The 21,850-nt window shown below is 38.3% G+C and overlaps 1 protein-coding gene and 1 long non-coding RNA gene across 2 annotated transcripts; one reads left to right on the top strand and one right to left on the bottom strand.

Annotated features, from left to right (window-relative positions):
- Nucleotides 1-3,225: 3,225 nt before the first annotated feature.
- On the top strand, nucleotides 3,226-20,751 carry LOC113672957 (uncharacterized). The gene is made up of 21 exons (XM_027189299.2): nucleotides 3,226-3,329; nucleotides 4,787-4,818; nucleotides 5,193-5,398; nucleotides 5,583-5,639; nucleotides 6,548-6,666; nucleotides 6,934-7,128; nucleotides 8,012-8,222; nucleotides 8,727-9,043; nucleotides 9,419-9,626; nucleotides 10,078-10,101; nucleotides 11,163-11,499; nucleotides 11,986-12,339; nucleotides 13,195-13,212; nucleotides 13,584-13,779; nucleotides 14,222-14,407; nucleotides 15,655-15,733; nucleotides 16,246-16,370; nucleotides 16,734-16,886; nucleotides 17,742-17,910; nucleotides 18,358-18,551; nucleotides 19,294-20,751. The coding sequence occupies exons 2-21, from the start codon at nucleotides 4,793-4,795 to the stop codon at nucleotides 19,501-19,503; spliced, it is 3,384 nt and encodes a 1,127-aa protein (XP_027045100.2). The 5' UTR covers nucleotides 3,226-3,329; nucleotides 4,787-4,792; the 3' UTR covers nucleotides 19,504-20,751.
- Nucleotides 13,624-21,824, bottom strand: LOC149050007 (uncharacterized). The gene is made up of 3 exons (XR_016183703.1): nucleotides 21,568-21,824; nucleotides 14,276-14,384; nucleotides 13,624-13,763 (listed from the first exon to the last, which is right to left on the bottom strand). It is a non-coding gene; the product is annotated as an uncharacterized LOC149050007 (long non-coding RNA).
- Between the last annotated feature and the right edge of the window lie 26 nt (nucleotides 21,825-21,850).

A 21,850-nucleotide genomic window follows, 5' to 3' on the forward strand; every position in this document is an offset into this window, starting at 1 on the left:
ATTAAAGTCTACTGGCGGCAGACGATGGCTACTGACGGAGGATTAAATGCAATAACGGCAAAAATGTACATCTGTATCTTGGAAGTGTCCCTGAATCGTCCCCTTGATTACGTTTGCTTGAGTAGCTCGTATTGCAAATTAAGTCCCATGTAAACGAGTGAATGATGTATGATAGTGGCGAATGATGTGTAGTGACGGCAAATGATGAGTAGTGCCGGCGAATGATGTGTGATGACAGTGAATGATGTATAGTGACAGTAAATGATGTTTAATGCGATGATTAAAGTCTCCTGGCGGCAGACGATGGCTACTGACGGAGGATTAAATGCGATAACGGTAAAAATGTACATCTGTATCTTGGAAGTGTCCCTGAATCGTCCCCTTGATTACGTTTGCTTGAGTAGCTCGTATTGCAAATTAGTCCCGTGTCAAAGAGTAACTAGCGAAGCCATGTCAGTTGTTACAATAAACAATGGCTTACTGATATTTGACATAAGAAGATACCGTGCCTCCCCCAACCCCTTATCCCTTCTCTTTCGAGAAGGCAATCTATGATTCAAATGTGCGCAGTTTTGATGAAGACAGTTGTCATTCTGTCACTCTAGTATTTTTCCAGTGGAGGACTCGATCAAAGCAGGGCAAATATTTTCAGATTCTCTCTCAAAAGGAAGCCCTCGAGCAATAATCTCATTACTGATCGTCACTTAACAGTTCGGTGGACTGGTACTGAGTATAGCACATTTATAGCTTTATTTAAATGATTTGTCCTCTTTCTCGGACATCACTTCACATCAGAGGCTGTTCAAAATTCATTGAGTTGATAATGTAAATTGGCCACCGTTAGGAGTTTCTTCAACTCAGTTAATAAAACCAAATTATTTTGTTATATCCCCCACCAACGTAGCACCACAGTCTCTTTAAAAACTTACCCTTTTAATCGATATTCACTTGAGAGCCATTCGACAGCACTTTTCTTGTCTGGTGTTGCTTCCCTTTTTCCTTGCCTGGAGATATAACCCAAACGAGGTTGCACGGGCACGAACTGGGCACGAACTGGGCACGAACTCATTCGTAGGACCGAAATTAGATTTGAACATTTGAATTTTATTTTTTTCAGTGATAAGTCATCGTACGTCTGTCTAGATGACGCCATTTGTATCAGTTGAACTAAGTCTCATGGATATTTTAGTGATTCCTAGTAAGCCTCGAGCATCATTGTCCAAACTTTTTGTTTGCTTGTTTTTATCTTTTTTTTTTAAATTTATTTAATTACAAAAGGAAATACAAAACAAAACAAAAACAGTAAAAACAAAAACAGTAAAAACAACAAAAAATTACTACTTACAGAGTTACAAAAGAGACACACGTTACAATAGTTGCGCTAATTACAATGATGCTTTATTTACATTTCTCTTGCTTACATTAAAACCATTAACACATACAGTGATATCATAAGTTAAACAGCTCACATTTTGAAACTTAAATTGCAGGGGCTAATTGCACTAAATTATTTCTAAAAATTGGCTACAAGTTATATTTTGATATTTCTTCTGATCTTTACTTTTATTTTATAAATTCTTTTCTCTTTTTTTCTTTCCTTCTTTCTTTGGGGCGAAAACATATTCTACGCAAAGCGTTCTATTTTAACTATATGTTTTACATATGAGAGAAGGACTGGTTTCGCAGTCATGGGCTCGGGAGACCTTATTCAGCGAGGATGGAAAGGGCTTCCATCTTTTTGTGTTGCTTGGTGTCGTGTTTTCAAAGTGATGTATATGTTTCAGATGAGTCAAGAAATCGTTTCCAGTTGGATAAAGTTATTTCGATCGACATATTCAAATATCGTGTTTTGCCATTATGCAGCAAAAATCTATATGGAGTTTGAAATTGCGGCTGTCAGGCTTAGGACCCAAAGCGGTTTCCATGTGTGGTTGGTTGTCTGTTGGGAGAATATGACACGACTGAAGCCATGTCCCAAGATTCTGCTGAAGCATTTTTGTTCTTTTGCATTGCCAGAATAAGTGCATAAGATTTTCTTTTTCGTCATGGAAAAAAGGTACATTTTCCGTCCTGTCTAATTCTTATTTTTTGTGAATAGCTATTTGTTGCTATCAGTCTTTGGAAAAATCTGAATTGAAATCTATTAGTTTAGAGTTCCTTGTGCACACGGCAGATGTTTGATACACTTTCCTCCAATCAACGTTTACATCGGTCGTGGAACCGATAACTTTGTGTCACTTCTCTTGACATGATATTGGTCGTTAGCCTTTATCAGATGTAAGTTTATGGTATAAAATTCTTGAAGACTTTTGGCTTTTTAAAAATGTAGTAAAAAAGGCTTTCGTATTTCAGTTGTGTTTTTGGGATTTGTCGATGCAAAAGTTTCAATGCGGAAATTATTCCAAAAAAAGTTCGCGGTTTTACTTAGATTTCAAATTTATTGTGAATGCTGACAAGGGAAGTAAAATTATAAGAATTCTCCATTAAATGTTTGTTTGCTTGCTGATTCACTGCGACAGCAGTGGTCATAATCAAAAAAAATTTTTTTTTCATTTCCCAACTAGCCTTAACATATTATCTGACAATCCTTATGGCAGTATTTTGAGAGAGACTAGGTGTACATCGCTTGATAAATTGCGGAAATCGAGAAAGGAAAACAATAACTTGAATATTGAACGGGCCACTTAGACTATTCTGAGAACTATTACTGTTATCATAACCATTAAAAATGATGTAAAATGTGAATACGTTTCTGCTACTTGCTTTGCAGCGAGAGCTAACCACGAGTATGGCCTACTTGAGTGCTTTATTGAAATGGTCGCTTCAAAAGTGATAGATGTAGTAAACAACGTATACTGTGGAATTTCATTGGGCTTGTAGGTTAATATTTAGTCTTTCAGCCGGTAAATATGCGAAAGAAATGCAAATATTATAATAAAAGCAACAATAACAATACATCAGAGTTAAAGAGTTCGTGTGCATGTTATTTCGTTGCAAGGTTGTCTAAATTACGGTCCAAAACTCCACTAGGAGTGAAAATTGACTTTTTTGCTTATCAAAATTTTTATAACATTCGTAACTACCCTTTGTTATGAAAAAATATTAAGTATGTTTATGCAAAAACATATGGCTCTCTAAATTCAGTCTGCTTTTTTGCAATTATTGATGTGTTAAAATATTCTCTCCTGCTGGAATATCATCAATATCTCGCTCAATGATATTCAGGCAGCTGTATATGAACTGTCAGATCCTACGAATATCAGCTAAACTGTTGTAGAGGAGTTCACAAATTCGTTTCCAGATTAAGTAGGAAAAAGGCAAGAACTAAGGTAAGAAAAAGTTCTCTGCTCCTTATTGCTAATATCATAGTATAAGTAATACTTTAAACTCATCTCAGTGAATTTATTTTAATATTGAGCATAAGAAATAATACGATGGTGGAAATTACGAGACTTATTAGTCATTTGCACTTTTGGAAGCATTTGCGAAAATCGGTCTCGTCAAGTTAACAGAAACCTCTTTGGCTGAAAACAAGGGTTACACTTCAACTTGTTTAACTTGCGAATGTAGACTCGTTCAAATGGTAAGTAACGAGAAAAGCAGCCCCTATGAACGGAGAAAAATTAGGATTGGAGAACTGAGTTGGTATATCGGCTTGTGGATTTACTCAACCTCTTCGAGTTAACAGAAACCTCCTTGCCTGCAAACAAGAGTTACGATTTTAACTGCGAATGTAGACTTATTCAATTGGTCAATTACGAGAAAATCAACCCCTACTAAGAACGGCGGCCTGTGAATCTACTCGTATTGTAGTTTTGTAGGATGGTAGTATATCAAGTGGTGCGCTACTCAACCTCACTAAGAAGTATGTTACTTTCATTTATTCAATAATATGTCTAAGATTCCATGGACAATACATGTATTTATTACTCAACTGTTTCAGTTATTGTTGTTATATTTTGCACTTTGGGCGTTCATTGTCGCCGCAGCAGTTCTGAAAAATCCTTTGCAGGTGGTAAGGAAGTGATAAGCACTCAGTTTTAAAGTATGCTTATATAGTCATAAGTATAAGGCTGTCGTGTCAAACGGCAAAATGATGTTGTGATTGCATTTTTTTTCAGTTTTATAGCTGGATTCCCTTTCTCTGAAATTCAGTTGTGTAATAATTAACTTTCCCTCTTCCTCTGTCATAATTTGCACACCCCTCCTTACTTTCATACAACTCTTTCTTATTTTTCTGCTGCCCTGTTTTCTCACCAACAGACACTTTTAAGGTGTCATTCAGCATATCACAAGAAGAATTCTCAGAATTAAAAAAAAAGTCATAATTTTTTCAACAATTTCTTTTCAAAGTGGCAATTAGTCGTGAAGCTAATTAACTCCAAAGCTAAAATTTATATTTCGCGAGTAAAACAAAAAATTTAAATTTAGGAGAAGTCGATTCTAGTGAATTCCACTTTCTCCATATGTACACTGAATCAAAGATAGGACTTGGGTTATTTCACCAGAAATGGAAAGGCGTTCAAACGAATGAGCCAAAGACTACTTTTTCCGTCATCATGCTTCTTCAAGTCTTCCTTCCTTTTAATGATCCTACTTTTTAGTCTAAAATTATTAAACACGTATGATAATGGAATATGCATATTTTGATAAAAGATATTCAGAATGCACAACTTTCATGTCTTTGAATAATTGACTCGCAATTGCACTTTTGCAAGTTGACTATAGCTGCGACTCCAAAACCTTCTTTTCTTTTTTTGTAATTTTAATCATCATTCTTTTAAAGGTGATAATGGAGCAAGCTACACCAGGTGACGTGTAAGTAAAGCATATTTAAGTACATCGTAAATATTTTTCTAAATGCTCCTCTACATTTTCAAAGAAAAATCGCTATCTTCTAAACAATTTGGTAAAGTCGTGGAAAATTTCAATAGAATAGAAAATTAAGTAACATCATTGTGTAACATAAACAGATATATATTTAAAAAAAAACCTTAACATGGTTTAACACGAATTGAAATGCCAAATTAAATATACATTTTTTTTAGAAAAGATTGATTCGTTGCTGATAAAAAAAGCAGGGCACAAACTTAACACAGCCTCTACTAATTTAATTCTATAAGAATAAAAGATCGAATATTTTATTCGGGAAAAAGTCTCTCTAGAGTTTTTTGGTTTTTAAAATCACATAGGGAAGAAACGATAACGGTGGTTGTTCAAGAAGATGACGTTATGCAAGCCTGTCCAAATGACATATTCCCATTACATGAAGACGTTTTTCTACCCTTTTGCAAACGACGGAAGGCAGAAAAAGAAGAAAAGGAAATGGCTAGGATCTGTGAAATTTTCTCTTCAAAGGACCACTCACTTGAGCATGAAAGTTTCATGGCAGAATTTGGTATGTGCCTGGCTTCATCGAAAAACGTTTGTTGCATGAAACAATTGACAGTCAATCTTCAAGGCTATTCGTTTACATGAGTGGTCACGGGGTATCGACAACTCTCGATGACAATCAATAAAACTCTAAGCTAATCTCCGAGACATCAGAGTGGTCTTAATTTCTTTCTTAAATTTTCTTCAAGATCCTGATCACGCATATCCTGGAATTCATTCCGCTGAAGGAGAAGCAGAGGCAGTGGGTAACTAAGCAACACTTACGATTAAAGACGTCATGTAGACTGTTAAGCAGGCAGATACAGAGAGACATATGGTAGGAAGACAGGAAGACAGACAGACAGACAAAAAGACAGCAGACGTCCAGGCATACACACAAAAAGACGGAAATACCAAAAGACAAATAGACAGAAAGACAGAGTAATCTAGTATTGTCAACTGAGTTGATAACGTAAATTGGCCACCGTAAAGAGTTTAAAAGCTGACGTTTCAATCAAGTGTTAGCCCTTCGTCTGAGCGATGACAGAAAAACAAACAGACAGACAGACAGACAGACACGCAAACGGCTATATAGACAGAGAGGTAGAAAGATTGACAGACAAAGAAGCAGACAGTCAGGCAGAGAGACAGCGAAACAGACAGGTAGACAGAAAAGCAGAGAGACGGGCAGACAGAGAATCAGGCAGAGAGACAGACAGACAGGCAATCAAGCAGACAGGTCGAAAGTCAGGCAGAGAGACAGACAGATAGGCAATGGCAGAGAGGCAGACAGACACGACGTCAGAAAGGCAGACAGACAGACAGAGAGCTTGCAGAGAGACAGGCAGACATGCGGACAGGCTAACAGACACACAAGAAGACAGACAAAAAGACAGACAGTCAGACAGAGAGACAGGCTGACAGACATACGGACAGGGAAACAGACAGACAGATAGGCAGGTAGGCAGACAGATACAACGCCAGAAAGGCAGACAGACAGACAGAGAGTCATGCAAGGAGATAGACAGATAGACATACATACAGGCAAACAGTCACTCAGGCAGACAGACAGACAAACAGACACTTAGAAGACAGAAAGACAGACAGACAGACGAACAAATGAGTAGGAAGGGAGGAAGAAGGGCTTTGTCTGATGATGATTCCTGCTTCTTAGATGTTGAAAAAAAACTTGATGACGCCTTGAGAGGAGAACACTATGACTCGATTAAAGATCACGTAAATCCAAGGATTCTATCCAGCTGTAAGACTAACGCTTTATTCAAGGCATTTGAGGTAAGATGTTTCCTCTTCTCCGAGCATGAGGTCTTTATGAATAAGTGCCTGAAAAGCTCTTGTTAGCTTTTGGGGAGCCTCTAGAATTAAAGCCCTAAAGAGAGAGCGAGTACTGACTTGATAAAACGATTTTGGTATTACTTCCTTATTTAGAACTAAAACAAGCTTCGAGTTAAACTAAGCTGTGAGTTATCAATACGCTTTGAGGAGGACATACGGTGTACAATCACCAGTAGCCATGCTGATCTCAAAAAATTTTTACGGCAGGTGAAGAAGAAAATCACAGATATTCCCGATAGTGGAGGAGCTGAGAGGAATGAGTTTGAAACACTGGCAAACTCAGTGGATGAGTTCACGGCGGCTTTAATACATCCGTTAAAATCTGACGACCACGCTAGACGCACTTTTAGCAGCTGCTTGGAAACTGTAATGGAAAAAGCCATCGACACAGAGCAGAAGAAGGTATTGCATAGTTGGAAAGTGTAACTCATTTAGCGACGCAGCTAGATGTATGTAAAAATCTTACTGCATGCTGTCATCATGCGATTCGATTCGTGCTCTCTTTCGCGCAAAGTCATTTTGGCAATGACGCGTTGTTATTTTGACAACAAAACGTAAAATTGAACTCGCTCACGTGCGCCATGAGATGGAAATGAATGACGTAAGGGTTGATTGCGGACTTAAATATCATTAACAAAAAAATTTGCTGACTTCAAAGGAAGTCAAACAGAACTCGAAGTAATTTTATTTAAATACTTCGATCACTGGAATTGAACGTTAGCGACCAAGTCACAGTCAAATGGTCAAGAGAAGCATGTCAGCAGTCGCAGATTTCATAGCGTGCGAGCAGGTCCTCATGATTAGCACTTCGCCGCGAACGTTTCTTTACCCGTGGAAAAGTATGAGACTTTGAGCGGGGTCTCAGTGGAGTGATAGCTTTTACGGCTAACGGTTAATATTTTGGTCATTTTACGCCTGACGGTTAATATTACTTCATTGTTGTCATTGGAATTTTTTCTTTTTACGGTTAACTTTTTTTTTTCGAGTAACGGTCAAAATTTGTCAATTTTACGCCAAACGGCTAATTCTTTTTGACCGTTTTACGGCTCTCGGTTAACCCCATCGTGACGCTCTCGAGCAACGTGTGAGGGTTCTGCGAGGGGTCTGGCACTCGCTATTAGTGCTAGACAACCGGCATGACTCGTCTTGCGTCCTATAGCGCTCTCGGCTCATGATGAAGGCCTTCTCGCAGGCTAGAGATTTCATGATCAAAACCATCGTAATTTCGAAGAACTCGCGGTGCTTATTTCAAACTTTTTCCCTCTTTGATTGTTTCTTTGTGTAGTTTATATCTCATCCAGTGATTTACAAGTTACTCGAGGCTAAATGGTACGGTTCATTTGCTTCTCTGCGGAAAAGCTCTGCGACAAATCCACGCTTCTGGAAATACATCCTTCTCAACATCTGGGCTGTGTTTGATTTCTTCCTTTTCCCATTCCTTTTGACGTTCTTTTTCATCATTAGACAGATAAAAATCCGCTCACGAAAAATGACAGGTACGTTTGCATGTTCGATGACGTTTAGTTAACCGATAGTGGTGGTAGTATTTAATTTCTGAGATTCTGACCTTTTCGGACAGTAGGACAAATGACTGAGTGCTCGGGAAAACATTGGGATAACTGAGCTGGTTTGTAAGTGCAACGCAAAATAGCACAGGAGACAAATACTGACACACAGGCGAAGTGATTATTCGCATTTTCTCGCTAAAAACAAATGACTTCGATTGCTGCTTTGCGCTTGAAGGGCTTGGAAAATTATTGTGCCGATTTGAAGCTGTGATTTTGCGAAATGATAAGTCAAGTGAGCTTCTAAACAGACAAAAAGGTAAAGGAACAGGAGAGGAAATTGGGCGAGGAGAAAACAGAGACCAATGGGGAGGGAAATGCTCTGCTCTTGTCCCTTACCTTAAGTGATGATGTGTTAACCAGTGGTAAATTATATTTAAGGCAAACTTCAGCGACAAAATTATTTTTTCATGATTTCTCAATCACATTTCATAGACACAGAGGTCTGTTTTGCGATATCCCTCTCTGGCCAAGCATCGGAAGAGACGTTTGCTTTAATAAAGAAGTCGATTAACTACATAGTGCATCAATACGGTTGTCACTCAACCAACTATTGCATAATGTTACGTCAGGACGACCATGTTCCGATTAGCAGTATAACCTTCGAATTTGAAGACGCCACAGAGACAGATATATTTAACAAAGTAAATAAATTAACAAAGCCCACTGCAATTCGTCCTCTGCTTTGTGACGACTTACGCGCTGTTCGCGATACATTCAAAAGCCCTCGCGTTCGCTTAGAAAGCAAAAAGGTAAGTTAGCCCGTAACATTACCTTCCTTGAACGAGTGTGCGTGTAATCGAATAAATTAAACGAATGAATTGAAGAAAGAATAATTTGAACCATATTTTAAATGTAAAACTGAAGTAGCAGTACGCAGGGAGAGTATTGCAAAATTGAAGTTGTTGATGGCTGGAGCTGAATTAATTTCTTTTTCACATATACACTTTTCGTAATCACTAGGAAAGGCAACATTGAAGGATCATTCGCCTCAAGTAATGCAGAATTTGCATCTAAACTACCGTTATTTATCTTAGCATTCCTGCATATAAAGTGCCTTTCTGGGTTTCTTATGTGGATGAGCTGATGGAGCTTTATGCCCAGTTAACGTTCCCCTCTTTCTCCAGGTCCTCATCGTGTTCGTAAATGACCTGAGCAATGTGGAGGGTGTTCGGGTCGTAATCGAGGAAATTCGAGAAATGGACGTTCAGCTCGTCGCTGTTGGATTTGGAGAGCAAGCCAATCTAAATGAACTAGAAAATATTACAGAACGGGATGCCCTTCACTTTGAAGAATTTGAATCGGCAAGGACTTTGGGAACAGCTGTTATACAAGGTAACTAAAATGGTAACTGTTTCGTATCATTCTCTCTTCAAAAATCAGTATAGTTAATGCCGGCGTTTTAATGGAAGCATTTGTCTGCACCGCTCCAAATAATTATGAACGCATTATCCTAAAATTTATTTAATAAACCTGTCCTATGATAGAGAGTATTTTACCTAGTGGATGGGTAACTTAACTGGCAAAGTTTTGAACGGAAATACACTTCTCAGGAGATCCGCCAAACCCTCACCATTTAAGAACAGCTTTGACAAAATAGGTACTCGTTTCACTTATTTAGAATGAAAACCATACGTCTGATTATTAACATCAAAACATGTTGACATAAGAAAGGAAAGATAAAAGGCGCTCTTTCCATCATCCTAAGAATCTTTCGGGGGTATTTACATATTGTTTTTCATGTGTTTCTAAGAGACCTTCTAAATGAGTTTTTTTTTTCTTGTAGACTTGGAAGGAAAAGACATCTATGGTAAGAATTTAAGAGAAATTTATTTAAACCATAATAAGGCAATAGAAATTTCATAACACCTTTTCAGTACCTATATCCACTTCTTGTGCACGACTAATAAAGATGCCTCTAAAATGCCTTGTACACGGTTTTATCAAAAACAGCGTAAACTAATACCAATTCAATGAATGAAAAGAAAAACAACAACAAATTCAAGTACGAGATGGTCGCGCGCATAGTACCTATTTTGTAAACCACTAAAATTAGAAGTGTTTGGGAACTACGAAAAGAAGGAATGTTCTGGCTAAGTGCTTAGGAATTGTTGAGGCCTGTTAGATTATCTTGAAACCCTAATGCGAGTCTTGTGGGCCTTGGTTTGTTATGGAAGACCACACATTTTTTTTTTAACCTTTTGAATGATGTGTCCTTGACCGTTGTAATAAGGCTTAATTCTCGTACGATAATCGTCATCGCCAGTCGTGTTTGTCCTTGCTTAGAGCTCTCAACGGGAGGTTTTGATTAGATTTTAGTTCTCGAAGAATTTTTTTTTTCAGGTACTTCGTGATTCATTTCCAATACCTTTTAAAATTGTTTAGCTTAGTGTTCTAAAATATGTTTACTCTGCCAAGGTCAGTTGTCCCGTAAGCCCAAAAATGCCTACCGATAGGGAATCTAAGAGTATGTGCCTAGGGCTGAATTAGAGACACTGAGACTCAGCCATTCAAATGAAAAGCCACTATTGAGAGTCATTAGGCAGAGAGTGAATAGAAGTTCCTGATCAGACTGCTGGTGCCTCCCGTGTGCGCGAGTTTCTCAAGCTAGTTAGCCACAACAGTCCAACACCTATAAGAGCAAGGCATTGTGCAAAGCTATAAGGCTTCAGGAAATGACATAGCGAAATAAGTTCTTCCGTATACTGACTGCTCCACTAAACTGCAAATTTCAAATCTTAGTCTTAAGGCTTGAAAAGGATAAAGGAATAGAGGCACAGGAGTCTTTTCTGTGTCTGTGAATGCATTCCTTATTTAAAAAGTATTTAAGCCTACCACAGAATAATTTGTAATTTTTAAATTTCATCGCAGAAATTTACGTGGATTACTTTACAACTCCTTACTTCATCTTCCTCCGCGACACATTAAGTGCAGTCGCCTTACTCGGCCTTCACTTTGCCATCTGCCTAACTCCGTCAGCCATCGCCTTTACCTCTGTTGAGTGGGTTGTGTTGCTTTTCTTTCTGGGAAGAATTGTTATGGTAGCTGATCAGTTCATTTGCGCCATAAAGACAGAGAGGAAACTAGTGATACGAAAGCGACACAGATGCCTCAAGAACGCTTCGTACGAAGAATGTTCTGATCCAAATCAAAAGGCAGACTCATCTAATATGAAAATTGCGCTGAGAAAATTTGTCAATTACTGCAAGTGGGTGATTATTTATTTATGAATTATTTCCTTCTATTAGTCCTTAGTGTTAAACAACATGAGGAAGCCATGAGAATACTCGAAATAGTAGTTTATTTGTAAGGTGGTTAATAAGTTTGTCTCGGATACTTCCTCGTGCGGAGCGCACCAGATGCGCATGATGTTTTGGCCCACTGCTGATAAACTTTCCTACTTGTCCACGTAGCCTCAAATCAAAATACTTTACTCGCTGCATCATCTTGACCAATAGCGAGTCCTAATTTTCTTGCAGTTGTTTATTTAGCAATATCACCACAAGATTTCAAATAACATGGCTTATGGCTATGAATTATCAGTTGTAGCCGGAAATTTTAAACAGAGGCTAAGGCTATTTTATCTTTATGAAAGAGAAGGTAAAGGTGCTTGACAAACTACTTCAATTTTCTCTACTATTAATAACGTATGCTTATCAAGTTAACTATGGCATGCAATTTTATTTTTTACTAGTGACCCCTGGCATGCGTGTGACGTCGTCATTCTGATCATCTACATCGTGACAGCCACTCTACGCATGTTAACATGGGTTTTATCCTCTTCAGTGTCAGGCAATAGGACCTTGGCTATCACTGGTTATTTGTATGGCTTAATCGCTTTGTTTCTCACGGAGCGCGCTTTTGGTCACGTGATGGAGGTTGATAGGAGTATGGGTGCCATACAAATTGCTGTGTTTGTTATTTTGAAAGATTTACGTACCATCTTTTGGCTTTTTATTGCAACTGTTCTCGGATTCTCACTGGTGATAACAAAGATTTTTATGGTCGAAACATCATACATTTCGTCAGGGAATTCTCACAGTGATCGGTAAGTATGACCTTTACGTTTCAGTTTTCGTTAGAAAATAGGTAGCTTTTACCTTATTCGCTAGTTTTAAACTTGACTAATAAATGCAACAAGCAAATGAGGCATTTTCCATTCTGTGTTATTACTGAGCCGTAATTACTAGCTATTTTACTTTATTACGCTCTGCGTACTTGCTGAAACTCGCACCACGTTTTCAACTACTCTCATCCAAGATGGAAATCCACGTGACCTGGACAATTTCGTTCCATGTACCTTGCGTATTCAAGAGTGTTTATTGTGGGAAGCTTTAAGCACCTTTTAACTCTGACTTTCATTAACTTCTGTGTTGACTGGCCGTTGTTCTAATTTGGCGACATTCAGATCAAAAAGAGAGTAAAGTTAAAACCTCTTCAGTTGAATTTAGCCCTTTAACACCCATAGGAAATAAACATGTTACTTCGCCGTATAATATCCATAAATTATTCAGCAAACAGGTAATGAGAATACTCATAATTATCAGATAAAAGTTGTTATTTTGATCTAACACCAAATTATTGTACCTAATTTACAAGGAAATGTGTAGCAGCAATATGGGAAAATTAACAATCAGATCTTGCGACTTAAAGTGTCTTAAAAGATCTCAGAAATTTTGCGTGGGAGAAGCATTATAGTGAGCAATCTAAGCCTGATGCCCAATTTTATTGAAGTTAATGAGATCCCATAACTGAGTTTTTTTTTACATTTTACCCCTAGATGTCCTCATATAAAATCTTAACCAACTTAAACCTAGTTATCTCTCCCCATCTCTCTCGGGCACCAAAACTGACTATTTCCATCATTATCTTTTTATCCATTCTTATTGTGCTGTATTGAAAGTGGCTACGATTTCTCTCGGTAAGTCAGTCAATTCCTCGCATGTACAAAGTTAGATGCTTTCATGTTTGTCTAAAGGGCTAATTTTGTTCAATAAATTGCAATTGCTTCAGGTGTTGCCATATTTGATTTAAAGAAGTTCGTATGTAACTTTATTGTAGAGGTTTGATGGGTATAGATAAATTATAAATTACCCTAAATTAAATACAGTGGAGTGTAAACATCCCGGATTATCAATTCCTGTGACACATGTTTGGTACGTTAGTTCGCACTGTACTGACAGTGATCAGAGTTTCCCAGATGAGATACATATTAAAAAAAAAGTCGTTGTTACTCTCGTAAGAGAACTTCTTTAAGGTAGACTAAAAATGTTGAAATTTTTGTGTTTACAGTTGGTGGAACATAACGCGGCATCTAGCAAGATCTTTACTTGGAATGACCTCGTTAACTCCATTCGAAACCCTCGAGGAGCGCAGTCCGTCTGCCATCTTGGCTAATCTTCTCTACTTGATGTTCTTGGTCATGGGAGTTATTCTTCTCGTTAATATGATGATAGCTTTGCTCTCCAACACCTATCAAAAGGTCCAGGTAAAAGTCTCAATAACACAGACAGCATTTCCTCTAGTTTACTGAAAGTCCTTTAAGGTGCGGGACTTTGCAGAAATGTACTTCATGTACGCCCTAACATTAGTATTCACATTCTCCGTATTGTTCTCTATACATTTCCAATGGTAGTGACAAGGACATTTTGTGTAACAATCAAGAGCTTCTTAATCTGGTGATCATTTTCTTTATTCGCATAACTTTAGCATTTTATTTAAGAATAATTCTGTAAAGAGAAATTAGAAGCAACTCTTAGGGGTAAAAGGGTTAATGCGCCTATTCTTGGGACCAATTTTTTTCCTTGCGTCAAGTTCAGAGCTGATCTCTCCTATTTTTCATCCAGAAGTGTAAGGTGACTGCGCATCTGCGTATACCTGTCCATCATATGAATATCTTTTATAATTTTTCCTAGTCCTTCTTTTGACAGAATAACGCCTTACAAGAGTGGTCCTTTAAGAAGGCAGTAACAATCAAAACCTACAGCGCACGGCATCCGGCACCAGTTCCATTTAACCTTGTCACCATGCCCCTCATCGCTGTTTTCAGAATGTGTCAAAGATGCCTATGTAAAATGAAGTCTTCCGAAATGCCTGGAGTACAAGAAGAAGGCAGGGTATGAGGAATCTTACTTACTTTGGAAATTATTCAAAATGAAATTAGAAAAAGAGCCGAACGTTGTGGCGATATTCCGTAGATAAATTGAAAATGTATTTCTCGCCGTAGATTTGGTCATCCATGTTTGGATCACTTGGGTCAAGACTACTTAAAGGGTTAAAAAAAGGGTCTGTGACAGACAGAAAATGCCTATCTGGATTGTCTAAAGAGGAGCCAAGGAATTTTGAATAAGTTTGTGGAATGAGTGCACGGGCGTGCTCTGATAGAGGAATAGGGAACAAGTCAAGTATCTGGAGATTCAGTACGGCGTTTTTTTTTTGTTACCTCTCAAGTGAACGAAAAAACTTGGGGTTCAGGCACAAACCCAACACTGTGAATCGCTTTGATTGTCCTTTACCTAATGTAAAACCACAACTGTGACAGCAGTCAAAGTTTATTTGCTGATTGATTAAATTTAATTATCTTCTGTAAACATTGGCGGCTCGATAGATCAATAAACATGTAAGCGGATGAAAATAATCCTGTGCTTTTCTACTAAAAGAAAACTCGTGGAATTCACTGATGCGTATCTGTTATTTCAATCCGTCTAAAAGATATGCGATCACATAAACTGCATTCTGAGGTTTACGGTTCCTTGGCAGATTCAAGCGGGAGAAGACCCTTTAAACAAACACCATCGCTTTACACTGCAAATATTTATTGAGCAACTTTGAGGCGAAACGTGACGTAAGAAAGGAAATCAGTGTCAGTGGAACTTGGTGTGTGCAGGCAAATAAAGATTTGGATTGCAGCGTCGGAAAAAGAATATATTGTTCTATATCGTTAACACTTCTCTGACGTCTCCTAAGGAGAAAGGAAAAGATTGAACCGCTTTTGATTGTTAGGATTTATCAGACTTCTTATTTCATCACTGGAAGCAAAACTGTATAATGACTTGGGGGCGAACCAACCCGTAGGCGAAACGACTTTTTGGCGAAACTGAACTTTAAACGAAATGACTTGGAATCGAGTCAACCCGAAGGCGAAACGATTTTTAAGCGAAACTGACCTATTGGCGAATTTACTTAGGGCGAACCAACCCATAGGCTGTCCCCCTCCCCCACTCCCCCCTTCTTTGTCGGCGACAGGAAAAGTCCTGCATTCTTATAGGTCAGCTTATTAAAAAACGATGGGTCAGTTTTAATTAAAGTTGTTCCTAATATTGTTTAATCCATTGCTCATTCAATGTTCTCTTTTGGTGGACAGGATGCTGCTTTAGATAAACTTGTGGAGAAACTACAAAGGACGTACTTTGCAACATACGGCTATTCTTTTCCGCTTACTGGTAAGAGCTGGTTCAACCTCATAGCTATTGGCGATTTCGAGCGATTAATAACTAAAATGTCAAATTTAGTCCATACAGAAGCACGCAACCTAATTTAAGGTTATATTCCTTTGGTCCATATTTCAATTGAGTGTCGAAGAAAACCATAATTACACATGTTGGTTTCACGCAACCATACTGCGTGATTGGTTCAAAAAAATTCGCACTAGGTGCCTTTCCTGCCAATCAGATGCCAAATTTAACCAATTGTGACTTGCTTGCATACGTTCGAGGCTTGCTACTTGTGACATTTATCTTAAGCTCTCTTTGGCCAGAGTGGAATGCTGGCTTTCTAGTCGGCGAGAATTAAAAACACTTGGCTTGTTTCGTATCGTGAATTGCAAGATCACCAGATGACATTCATAAATTTAGCAACAATAATAGTAGCAAAAACAAAATCACTGAACACCTCAACAATTATCTTCCAAAACCCTTCAAGTGATCTTTACTTTTCGAATTGGCTGTATCTTTAGATGAAGGAAAGATCGATGAAGTTCTACACGAAACAGACGGAAATCGAAAGATGTGTAGTCAGATCATCCGAAGAGTGTTCGAACCATCAACCCTTGGACAGACAAACGTACCGAACGGAACAATTGTAAGTTGCAGCTTATTGAATACGGCAATAGACGGTGAATTCAGTCATTAATTTTCAAGTAAAAATTTAGTAAAAAAAATATCAGTACTTACGGCGCTGAAAATATTTTAGTGTGAGCAAACAAAACCATATCTGGTTGGAAGTAATTGGTAGTTTTGGAGAGGTACTCGTACTGTTTTGCTCAAATACACACAGACAAACAAACAAACAAAAATGAGCCAAAGTTTGAAATAGAAAGAAAAAAAACCGCACTGAAGAAGCCAAACACAGTTGTATTTACGATTTACGAGCATCTCAAAGTGCGTAAGTGCTGACTGAATTTTGCACTTATTGAGTCTTTCGCGTCTTATTACTTTGTTTAAGGAATGGGAATCGCGTGGAATTGGAATCGAAGGCTCTATGCTGACCTATGGAGGTTCTTCTTCGTGTGACATTTGTGAAATGTGGAATCATTCCTGGGCACATCATGGTGCAAGGGGCTTGGCGCTTTTTACCCCAGAAATTCCGAGGTTTGAGGTAAGAGAAACAACAAAAAAGAGCATATCATTGTGTTTAACTATTCTATAATACAGTCAAAGTCTGTTTTTTCACTTAGCTCGCGTGAGTGGGGCTAGATCACAGTTTGATCATCTTAAAAAAGTTATCCTAAAAAATTTTCAACTTTCCTCATTCTTAGCCCTATCTGCTCTTTTAACTTTATTTTTTCCGCCTTTATAATTTGCCTATGCAATTACACATTGATCTGATTATCCCCCTTTCGCCCACAATTTTACCAAACGGTGAATACCGGAAAGATGTCTTGCTCATATTTCGTTTTCCCTTTTACGGAGAGCACGCGGCATATTGCGGCGACTCGAAAACGACGGAAAAACTTTGGGTTTTCTTGTCGGAAAATGTCAGAAAATGCCTGAATAAGGCCGGGTATTCAGAACTTGTTTTCCGAACGGGTGAACGCCATATTTTTTGGCGGTGAGTTTCATTCTATAGAGTTTGAGATATTGAGTTTCTTCGAACCAAAACCAGAGTATCCGCCACGGCACGGAGTAATCATCAGAGCAACGAAAATCATCACAAGGCGTCGATCAGAACTAAAAGTAAAAAACAGTCATATAAACTGGCTGAAGCGGGGGAAAACACCAATAGGCGAGTTGTGATCGGTAGTTTTGTACCTGCTTTTTGGAGAGGCTTACGCAAGTTTTGTAGTCCAACTATTAAGCGAATTAAAGCGTCACCAAATCAATTTTAGATCATTTTCCAGGCCCAATTTCGCACTATTTTACAAGCAATTCTCCCTGGCTCTAAAATGATCACAAAACATCCCAAACGGGCTCCTTTAATGAAGCTTCCCGCTTAAATTAACTTGAATTTTAGGTGTTAATCCAAGAGAGCGGAGAGAGACGCATTATAGCAATAGGCGCAGTGTATGAGGGCTACAACTGTCATTTCATGCCGGGGTGGAAGGAAGGGACTGTCGGTTATCACGCTGATGACGGAAGAATATTTGAACCGAGCTGCAGGCAACAGGGAAAAGAAGTTCCTGGTAGGTAATGACGCTCTTAAACTGAATATGTCAATGATTCAGTTTTTAAACTTAAAAGTAGCCTCGCAGAAAATGTCACTTTTTTTATCACAAGTAGGGTTTGTATACTTATCTCCATCTTAAGGTGAGTCAATCAGTTCAATATCACTCTTTTTTCGCGATCTTACTGTTGTTGCTGTAGCTGAAAAATGTTCGATTAATTAAATTGAAGTTAATCTGTCGTTCGACCCTTTCAAGCATTTCTAATTAGTGAGAATTTCCTTATCCTGTCAAACCGAAAACGGTATTCCGTTTGACGGCAACCTCCACATTCGGTGAGATGACATTACTGTAAAAATCGATGAAGGCAGAAAATATGAGATACTCGTAGATGAGAATGAAATTCGTCATCACACTGAGAGTCAAAGGTCGTACTGAGTCATCATTGCGTCCCATTTTTTTCGATAGACGCCATGGCCTACCGCGGTGATCTTATGGCCTGTGAAGTAAATTTTGAGGATGCTGAAAACGACTTAGTTCCTGTAACGTTTTTCAAGAACAGCACAGAGGTGGCACGTACATCATTAAAGTTCATTCCTGGTCATACTAAACTGTTCCCCTTCATCGGAATGGGTTACGCTGGAATTCGTGTTCTAGCAAAGGTGTGTTAATTTTCGTTCCGTTTCTGTATGGGTGTACGAAATTGGGGAATGTTATTGGTTTACTGCCTATAGATATTCCACTAAACATCTAAACATCCTCACTTTTTCATGAATAGTCGTGAAAAAGTATTACAATCGTTATCTCTATATATAATCATCAGCGAAAAATCTCGAGAAGTTTATGCGGAGAGGCCTTTTTGATAACCACCTTTATCCCCCTTGTTGCGCTATGCACTGCAATGTTTTGAATTTTTGTAAAGGGTGCCCTAATTGTTTGCGCATTGCGTAATTAATAATGGTAATTGAACGTAGTGGAGTGCAATTTGGTCTGAAATCATATGTGTGAATTCAGACCAAAATTGCACGACACGAAGTTTGAATACCACTTAATTACATCCATTTTGAAAGTGCAAAATTCAGTCACTAAGATGCAGGATTTTGTCTTTGCAAATATTTTGTTGATTCAGTAGTAAGCTGGCTTGTACTAAACTGTAAAAGTTGTTTTTCATTTTCCTGCAATTTGATTGGTTTCTTTAAACAAGCGATTGGTTGTTGTATTTTAATAAAGCCTTCCTAAGCTGGGAAAAGGATGCAGTTAGAGCAAAAACTGGTGCGATTCGTGAATAAATCGCACCAATGAGAGCCAATCATATTACAAGGATCATCACTAATTTCAGAATGGACGTAATTAATTTATTAATTACTCAATCATAAAGCTATCGATTTGGACTATTTTATGTAGATGTGCCCGCGCCATGGTCAACAGGCCCACCGCCCTGCAGATGCTATAAACATACCGAAGGACACGGATGTACAAGAGAAACTTGACATCCTGAGAGAAGAGATGAAAGACATGGAAATGATCAGGAAACAGGAGGTCAAAGAATTGGAGAGCAAACTCCTCTATGAGATCCGACAGTTGACACGTGCAATCAGAGAGAAGAATATTTGATCGAGAAGTCATCATTGTAAATGATTTCAAATTTTAAATAATGCTGCATAGCAAAGGTTACTATGAATTTAGAAAGATGAATTATAGAGGACTACAACGCTGTGTTGAAATAATCCTAGGCACTACAGTTTTAAGACAGTTTTTAAACAGATTGGGCAAGCACTGCAGTGATTGATGGCGGTAGCCTTACTCAGAGACTTAGCATGTTTCAAAAATCACTCTCTCTCATTATTCCCAGTGTTACAAGTCATGTACTGACCGCATCCTAAGGAACCAAGATACCAAACAAAAGCTTTAGTGAGGACAAATGTAGGCCTAAGAAGTTTATATGCGAGAACTGGTTATCTATTCAATGATGTTGACTATGATATAGGGAACATATATATATATATATATATATATAGATCTCATTGGGCGAATACTTATTGTAGTATGATGCTTCAGCGCATAATGTGTAGTTGGCGTAGTTTGGTGTAAAAAATTTGAGCGCTATGGAGCCGGCGAAACAACATCTCGAGGTTTTTGCTTTCAGTGGTGTCAAAAAGTCTTAATTCGAGTGGTTCGGAGAGTAGGTTGACATCGGAAAAAACACCACATTTATTAAAATATGAGAGTAGTCATCATTTTGCAGTAGGCCATCCAGACTATTCTACTATCATAAATTATAAATGGAAATGGTACAGAATAGAGTGAGTGGAGTTCAATTTGGTCTGTAATATATACGTTGTACGTTTTCATAAAAAAAAAAAAACAAACAAACAAATAAAAACCCAGCAAATTCGGCAAAATGCGCAGGGATAGCGCACGCACACGACGCGTACAGTATCTTATTAGTGCTCGTATTGGGCCGGTGATAACGTTCGAGAATTTTGTAATTGTTTTGATTATAACTTTTACCAAAAAAAAGTCTAGGTCAAACAACCTGTGTATTATTTGGATAGATCAGTTCCCTCCCCTCTCAGTGGTTTTAGCGCCACGGAGTTCCACATTGAATAATTTAGAATCGGGTTGGTTCTTATCACACCGAGCGTATTTATTGCTTTGATATAGCTGATAACAACCCGAGGTGCTTGTAACAGGAAATCGGACAATTCCAATTAAACAGTTCGGTAGCGAATGATATTTTAGCCGGATCTGTTTATAGCCAATTAGTCTTTACAAATGCTACGCAATCAAACGACTGTCAAGTAATCGACTGGGGAGTTTTTTTTTTCCTCTCTCGTGTGTCATACAATAGGTGATAACCGAGTTCGCAATCTCAACTTACCACGTTAGCGTTACACGCTTAGCTAAACTCAATTTAAGCGACTCATTACCTCCCTAAATTTCACTCCTCTAACCCCGATATAATGACATTTCTAATCATTCGTATTACTTTAATTCGAATATTCAGTTGTTAAGAATTATTTTCGTTGAAATCTATCTTCGCAGAGAGAGTCGTTGAAAAATGATACGCTTATAGCTATTGTTCGCTGATTTGCGGGTGAGAAGGCCCTATGCACTACCTAAACATTTGCATTTCCATCCCTCGGAGGTCCACTTATCTTGTGCAGATACCCCTGACCACCAATCATAATCACGGTTACGCACCTGTTTTTACTAAAAACAAATCACAGTTAATCTGCAGTAAGTTTCCAGGAGCTCTATTCAGCTGTCACTCATGGATTAAGAGCACATCAAATCATAAGTTTTCTTAGGCATGAGACCAAAAAAAAAAAAAACCGTAATTTATCTCTATCGCGTGACCGTTCTTATCCACAAAACGCAAAGAGGTTTGCACTGTTCTCGTGCCGTCAAATTGTGGCTTACAAAACCCCTTGATGTCAGTTTTTTGGATCATTTCTTTTTAAAGTTGAATAGCAATCTAGAAAGTCAAGGCTAACTTTTACTCTCAACTTGGTTCGGAACTGAACTATTTCGTCAAGAATAGATAAACAATATCTCTTATCAACTAATTGACGAGCTTACTTACGACGGAAACAGACAACAAGACTCAGTTCACTCTAGTTCGGGAGTGAGCTAGAAATAGATAATATCTCTTAATGCCCAATTTTGATAGCTTACTTTGATATGCTCCAACACCGACGGTACACGCAGTGGGATATTCACAAGCTTCCTTCGTAGCTAATTATTCATGTAATATCATCGCATATCTCCCTTAGCACAGAGGAAATACCAAGTTGGAAGTTTTCGTGTTAAAGGTGCTCAGGGCCAAACGCTTCTGTTCCCTCATGCATGATCATGTCAGGGTTAAGGAATTTTGGAGTCTGACAGAAGAGAAGTCAGATTTATAAATTCAAGTGAACCTTTGCCTACGTGACGTACATTGCCCCAATTAGACTCCACT

The sequence above is a fragment of the Pocillopora damicornis genome, chromosome 2, assembly GCF_964200805.1.
Source record: "Pocillopora damicornis chromosome 2, jaPocDami1.2, whole genome shotgun sequence".
Taxonomy (NCBI): domain Eukaryota; kingdom Metazoa; phylum Cnidaria; class Anthozoa; order Scleractinia; family Pocilloporidae; genus Pocillopora; species Pocillopora damicornis.